Source organism: Rutidosis leptorrhynchoides, chromosome 6, assembly GCF_046630445.1.
Source record: "Rutidosis leptorrhynchoides isolate AG116_Rl617_1_P2 chromosome 6, CSIRO_AGI_Rlap_v1, whole genome shotgun sequence".
In the NCBI taxonomy this organism is placed as follows: Eukaryota; Viridiplantae; Streptophyta; class Magnoliopsida; order Asterales; family Asteraceae; genus Rutidosis; species Rutidosis leptorrhynchoides.
This window is the reverse complement of record NC_092338.1, coordinates 426,286,415-426,294,506: the sequence shown is the minus strand read 5'-3', so window position 1 is coordinate 426,294,506 and position 8,092 is coordinate 426,286,415. Positions and strand designations below refer to the sequence as shown.

Below are 8,092 nucleotides of genomic sequence, written 5' to 3'. Positions count from 1 at the left end.
ATCTTTAAGGGACTCAATAAATATCTTTTAATTCAATCATTTGGCATAATCTTTTAACTCCGTAGTTAAATATTTCAATCAGATAATCAAACCAATAAGATTAATGCACATTATCGTTTTCATAACACTTTGTTACGTTTTCAAGTTATAGTATATATATGTATCTATTTACATATATTTGTTCGCGAATCGTTGAGAACAATCGAAGGGTATTTGAATAGTTCAAGAATTTTAGGATTCAACTTCATAGACTTTGCTTATCGTGTCGAAAACGTTAAAGATTAAGTTTAAATTTGGTCAGAAATTTTCGGGTCATCACATATACACGCATAAAGGCATAATATTCGCATGAAATTAGCATCAGAAACACTGAGAACAACGGTTTTGTGAAACTGTCCGTCAAACGTTCTTCGCTGTGCATGCTGTTTCCGTCATGCATAAGCCCTGAAGGCCGCCTAGCGCTTAAGCCCTGACCGGAGAACGTCACATCCAGCGCATATTTCGGATCACGAATAACAGAACGTATCATCATCTGACACGTGTTCCCGAACAATCCGGTGGATCTATCACTATAAATAGACCCCTTGGGTCGTCATTTTACACATGCAGACATTCTGACAACTTGTGAGCAGAGATTTCACATTTCTCTCTCTCACAGTACTTTCTCTCACTAGAAGTCATCCGGCTAACAGCTATACGCTCAACGGACAAAAAGAATGATAAAGCCACCCCACAAGTTTCTATACTTGTGAACCGGGTCTGCAGGGATTATTTCCCGAGGGTAAAAATCAATCGACAACACTCCCCCACCTTTAGCTAGATCACTTCTAGTATTGTGTTGACACACTAAGCCTTACCTCATAAGGAAATAGGTGTTAACAGAAATCAAATCGGAACTTTACTGGATTCATACCCCACACATGTGATATTGAGTTTTGTTGTTGTTGTATTGATACGATACCGGTATTTACCGTGTTTAGTATCGAATTCGAAAGTCTAAGAGTTTCATATGATCATGATTAATGTTATATAATGTTCATCGAATTATATATATAACACATAAAAAATAATTTAACGTTAAAATTGAATAAAAAGATCTCTAAAGTTAAAACATAATTTTTAACTTAATTATAATTATATTTTTAAGGAAGGATATCATAAACATATACTCCATATATATAAATTCAGTATATCGAATCTAATACTGTAGTAAATCTATATCTATATAGGTAGTCACTTTGTACACGAACAAAATCATAATCATGTTCTGCAATACCATTTCAATTTCCCATTCAGAAAAATCAATATACAGTAGTAGAGTTTATCTTTCTTCCACCATATCATGAACTCTTTAATGCCTTTCTCCCACCTTCAATCTTCATCTCCACCTTCCCAAAATTTAAATTTATAAAAATAAAAAAATGAAACAATTTCTTCCATTTATCCTCTTCATCTTCACCTTCCTAAACCCCTCAAACGCATATTCCGATAAACAAGCACTCTTATCACTCAAATCATCATTAATTAAACCACCAGCCACGTCAGCATTACAAAACTGGAACATCTCCAACTCACATTGTTCATTCACAGGCGTTTCGTGTGACCAAAACTTGCGTGTCACGTCACTAACCGTTTCCGGTATTCCGTTATACGGAACAATACCCGAAGAAATCGGTTATCTCAACAAACTCGTTAATCTAACACTTGTATCTAATCAACTCACCGGTGAACTGCCGGTAACAATCAGTAACCTAACTTCACTTAAATTTATTAATCTGTCAACTAATGCGTTAACCGGCGAATTTCCCGGTGGTATCGTAACGTCGATGACGGAACTTGAAGTGTTTGATGTTTATAACAATAATTTTAGCGGGAAGCTTCCGTTACAGTTTTTGAAATTGAAGAATTTGAAAACGCTTTTTCTCGGAGGAAATTTCTTCAGTGGTGAAATACCGGAAGAATACTCAGAGTTTAACGGATTGATAAAATTAGGGTTACAAGGTAACGCGCTCACCGGAAGTATTCCGGCGAGGTTATCTAGGTTAACGACGTTACGAGAGCTTTGGTTAGGGTACTACAACAGTTATTCCGGCGGAATACCGCCGGAATTCGGTAACTTCAAGTCGTTAGAGTTGCTGGATATCGGAGGAAGTAATCTCACCGGCGAGATACCGGAAAGTTTAGGGAATTTAAAAACGTTACACACGTTGTTTCTTCAGTTTAATAATTTAAGCGGTGAAATACCGATTGATTTGTGTGGATTAGTGAGTTTGAAATCACTTGATTTGTCTAATAATAATTTGAGCGGTGGTATACCGGAAAGTTTGGCTGATTTGAAGAATTTAACGTTGTTGAATTTGTTTTTGAATCATTTTGCCGGACCGTTACCGGAGTTTATTGGTGAGTTACCAAATTTGGAAGTGCTTCAGTTGTGGGAGAATAATTTTACGTTTTCGTTGCCGGAGAATTTAGGGCGGAATGGGAAGCTGATGATACTTGATGTCACCGGAAATCATTTTACCGGAAAACTTCCGCAGAATTTGTGCTTAGGAGGTAAGCATTCTGATTATGGTTTATTTATTTATTTATTTATTGCTTTTCATATTTTAAAAGTATTAATTATTAATTAATGTAATATGGGAGTATCAATATCAATTATCATTAAATTAAATTAACATTAACGTATAACAACTCTTTGTTCGTATAATTAGTTGATTTTAAATATATAAAATTATTATTATTATTATTATTTCTTAGTAACAACTATTTGTTCCTTTAATTAGTTTAGTTAGTTATGCTCTAGTGCTCCGCATCACTTATTCTTATTTCTAATTTAGTATACCAACAAATATGATTTAAATGTTAATAGTATAAGTATATTTGATACACCAAAACTTGTTATAATCATATAATGTCTCTAAAAACGAAAGCTGGAGCCTGAAAACAACCTCCTGAAACAAGAATTAAGTAATAAAAAGGTTTTAAGTAATTGCTGTAGATTTTTTTTTACTGCAAAAAATGAATTGTATTAAATGAAAATATCTTCATCAAAACGATGAAGATACGATACAAGTTACAATGACAGGAGACTTGCTCGGTCTAAATTGACAATTGAAATTGAAAAAATACATTGAAATTGCTGTAGATATTAAGATCATGAATTGGTGAGGTAATTGTACAGGTCAGAATATGATATGATTAAATAAATTTTTGACTTATTTGACTATTGTCGTTGACTACAGGAAACTTACGGACACTAATACTGATGGATAATTACTTCTTCGGGGCCCTACCTGAACAACTCGGCAGTTGCAAGTCGTTAACCAAAATACGAATCTCGAAAAACTTCTTCAACGGCACCATTCCCTCCGGTATCTTCAACTTACCCGAACTCACAATGCTCGAGCTCAACGACAACTATTTCAACGGCCAACTTCCATTACAAATGTCGAGCCGCTCGCTACAGACAGTATCGATATCTAACAACTTGATCACCGGAAAAATACCTTCGTCGATTGGGCAGTTGGTGAATCTAACGACGCTTTCGCTCGAGTCTAATAATATATTTGGTGAAATACCTGAAGGGATGTTTGAGTTGAAGAAGATGTATGAGGTTAATTTGAGTGCCAATAATCTTACTGGTGTGGTTCCGAGTTCTATTGGGAGATGTTTGGAGCTAAACTCGATTGATTTTAGTCGTAACGAGTTGTCTGGGGATATTAAGGGTGTTTTGAGTTTGTCTAATTTGAACATTCTAAACGTGTCTAGAAATCGATTGGCTGGTGAGATTCCTAGCAAGTTAGGATTAATGAAGAGCTTAACGGTGTTAGATCTTTCGTTTAATCAGTTTTCGGGTAGAGTCCCAACTGATTGGGAATTAAAGGATTTTAATGATACTATATTTGAGGGTAACCCGGACCTTTGTTTACCAAACGCTGTTCGTTGTTCTATCGAAACTAAGGTCAAGAGACATTCGATCTCCACATTTAAACTGTTAATTATTGTCATCGCATTGTTAATGGTCATGCTGTTCATCCTGTTTGTGTTGATTAAGATTATAAAGAAGAGACTAATGGAGAAGTCTAAAAAGTGGAAACTAACTGCTTTTCAGCGGTTAGATTTCAAAGTTGATGATGTTATCGCATGCTTACTAGACGAGAATGTGATTGGTAAAGGTGGTGCTGGGATAGTGTACCGTGGGTCCATGCCAAACGGTGTTGATGTTGCGATCAAACGTTTATTGGGCAGAGATCACGGATTTAAAGCCGAGATCCAAACATTAGGCAGGATCAAACACCGGAATATTGTTAGGTTACTTGGTTACGTATCCAATCGTGAAAACAATCTGCTGCTTTACGAGTACATGCCTCATGGGAGTTTAGGTGAGATTTTGCACGGTCCAAAAGGGGCCCATTTGGAATGGGAAATGAGGTACAAAATTGCGGTTGAGGCTGCCAAGGGATTGTGTTATTTACACCATGATTGTTCGCCGTCGATCATGCATCGAGATGTGAAGGCGAATAATATACTGTTGGATTCGGATTATGAAGCCCATGTTGCTGATTTTGGGCTGGCTAAGTCCATGAAAGATGATGGTGGGTCTGAGTTCATGTCTTCTGTTGCTGGAACACATGGATACATGGCCCCAGGTATAATTTATCTCTGCACTTGGTTTTTTACATTCATATGATTAAACACCTAACAGCAAAAGTATCTTTTATTAGAAGGCCAAAATATAATAAGTAAAGCATATTTATGCATCAGTTCATGTACATTAGTTATTGTTGATTCTTTATAGCACATTGTTGCAAACTTGCAACTGGTATTTCATATGCACCAAATCTGTTGAGAGTTGGTTAACTTCTTAATTCTTATATTTAATTTTGATCCAAATTTTTTTTTAAAAATATCTTGATTGGATTATTCGTATTGACATGTGGTAAATAATCTGTACAAGAGTGCACATGGGTTGATATCAACACCAATGATGAATGATCATTTCACTATTAGTTGAATATTGACTGAAAATGATTTTATTTTGGCTTCTTATGCTTACACGAGATTATTTGGATTTTGTAATTAAACAATTAAACAACTAATATTAATAATAAAAGAAGTTACTAGTACATAAGTTATAGTTTGGTAACAACTTAAAAAAAAGAATCATACCATACCACCAACCTTTCGGATTAAGTTTGCTAATTCAATCAGCTCAAACGTTGAAAATGACAATTTTTGTTCAAATATATTAGATTGTATATAGTTATGTATTTCGATTAGGCCCAATTGTATAGACCGGCCCGACACGTTAGCATTTTAGCATTAGGGTTATTCTTTATTCATTGTAGTCTATAAATATTGTACTGTTTTCAAATAATGAATTATTAGAAAAATATACAAACTCCCGGCCCGTTAGCATTTTAGCATTAGGGTTATTCACTGTAGTCTATAAATATTGTACTATTTTCAAATACATAACTATATACAATCTAATAAAATACCTTGTGCATCAATAGTTGTACGTTGTTCAGGGAGGCTCGTTTATATATAATTATTTTTTGTTTTTTGTTTGATTTGAGGCGTTTTTCCTTTATACTTTGGTATTCACTCTTGAAGGTGTTTTCTTTTGGAAAATGAACCTTGAGTAATCGTTTTCTTCGCCAAAAAAATATAGTTTTATGGCTTTCATTAAAATTCTCGTATAATTGGTCGTATTAAATTAGTTGTAACAATGTTGTCATGATATCAGAGAATGCCTACACTACTAAGTTGGATAAAAAGATCGATGTCTACAGCTTTGGAGTTGTGCTTCTTGAGCTAATTTCCGGTAAAAAGCCAGTAGGCGAGTTTGGTAACGGAGTGGATATTGTGAGGTGGGTTAGAGAGACTGCCGCCGAGATCCCCAAATCTTCGGACGCTAATGCTGTTGTGCTGTCGGTTTTGGATCCAAGGCTCATTGGATATAATCTCTCAAGTGTTGTTCATGTGTTCAAGATTGCAATGATGTGCGTGGAGGAAGAGAGTACTGATCGTCCTACTATGAGGGAAGTTGTTCAAATGCTATCAAACCCTCCTCCGCTTAAACCTTGTGTGATCGCTTGTTGAAGAAAGATGGTTTTGATTGTACAGGAGCAACTTTTGGTGTTTTGTTTGAATAAAACTAACCATTGGGTTCAAATGGATGATTATCGCGGTGTGAAGTTTGAAATACAACTTTGTGTTGCTTGGTCTGAAAGAAGTAGATCTTGCATATTTTGTTATGGAAAAGTTGTTAATTTGTTATCAACTTATCAATACTTTTTGAAAAAAGATTGTAACATGTTTGGTACTTATGGGGTCTAGTAGACCAAATTCTGTATGTATATTATATATGAAATGAAATGAATGCCTTTTAAGTTAAAAACTGTGTGTCAATATATAAGTAAAAATTCTGTATGTATGTTATATATGAACGCCTTTTAAGTTGAAGACTGTTTGTCAAAATATAAGTAAAAATTACATGCATTTTCTGGTTGTATGGGTTCCCTTATATTTGTAGTTATACAGCTAACAACACCCAAACTGGATACACAAATGATAATAGGATTGCGGGTCATCAATATGGATTTGGTTGAACCCAGCCCAATATATAGAGAAATAAAAAAGTTTGGTTTTGGACTTGCTTTATTTTATAGCCCATATGATGGCCTAGATCATTCACTTCCGTCCCGTTCCAAATCGACTCACAAAACTTATTTTAATGACTAGCAGAATGTATAAAAGTACTTTTAACGATTATAAAAATCAAAAGTTCAAGTTTTTTTTATTAGTGAATGAATGAGAATGATCGATGGCTACTTTCGAAAATGACTTAATGAGTAAAGAAATCAATACATCAGTCTATTTACCTTGCTCATGTATAGTACAGTTTAAATGCTAGATATACAGAATTAAAAACTACAAAAGTTTTTAATATGGAGTATGTATGTTTTATGATACTCGTAATCTACAATAAGCTTTATTTGTTTAGAATGCCCCGATATAATAAGTATCTTTTAATAAAATGTATGCAATTTAATTGTATTATTCCATGCTTTTTTAGGATTTTTTTATTTACAAACTTAAGGGTTATCATTAAAATTTAAATTAATGCAAAAAAGTGCAGTACACGTGAGGTAGTTATTTTCATAAAGTGATTGACTATGTTAATATACAACTCTATTTTACATATCTAAATTTTTTAATGACAACTCTAAGGGCGTCATGAAAAATATGGTTCTTAACCTTTTTTTCAAACTACCTCGTAATAGGGTGATCAGATGCGGATCCAATGTATTAGGAGGGGGGGCTCGATGGATTTCCGAAATTTCAGTGCAAATTTTTTCGGTTTTTCGATTGTGCCCCAAGTGGAACTTTTTTTTTTTGCCCAAAACCCTTCATATTTTGCCCCAAAACCTCCATATTTTATCCCAAAACCTTCGTATTTTGCCAAAAAACTCCAAATTTTGCTCAAAAAACTCTATATTTTGTCCTAAAATCTCTATATTTTGCCAAAAAAAATCCCTACATTTTAAAAAAAATTCGCCTCGAGTGAAAATTTTTCCTGGATCCGCCACTGAGGGTGATAATAAATTTGAACTCGAGACCGAATTGTGAGACCGAATTGTGAGGATATCAAACTTCGATGACTAGATATCATTTACGATAAACTATTAGATATATGAAATTAAATTTCACTCTAACAAAAGCGACGTCTTTGTGTATCTATATACAAAGTACGATGTTTTTATTTCTATCTAATTTAATTTTTAAAAAATTGTTAATATTATTATTCTTTGGACGTCAAGAAAATGATAGCAATAACCTCGACTCATTTTCGAGGGTCCCTTATTCAAGATTAAACAACCCAATTGAATTGACACTTTCTTGGACTCTTTTGTCCAACTCATTCTCTCCAAGCAACCAAACAAAATATATCCTTCTTAGTTTTTTTCTTTTTCTTTTTCTTTTTTAAATAAAAACTAAATTTAACTACTCCGTATTAATTATCCATTATGTACTAAAATTTAGTTTCCAATTTTCACCCCTTAACAATCTTGATTTGATAAAAGAC

At 34.0% G+C, this 8,092-nt stretch overlaps 1 protein-coding gene across 1 annotated transcript; it reads left to right on the top strand.

Moving 5' to 3' along the window:
* Positions 1–1,421: 1,421 nt before the first annotated feature.
* On the top strand, positions 1,422–6,345 carry LOC139855209 (uncharacterized). Its single transcript, XM_071844448.1, has 3 exons — positions 1,422–2,553; positions 3,243–4,649; positions 5,750–6,345. Exons 1-3 carry the CDS (start codon positions 1,422–1,424, stop codon positions 6,103–6,105), a joined length of 2,895 nt encoding a protein of 964 aa, XP_071700549.1. The 3' UTR covers positions 6,106–6,345.
* Positions 6,346–8,092: the final 1,747 nt, after the last annotated feature.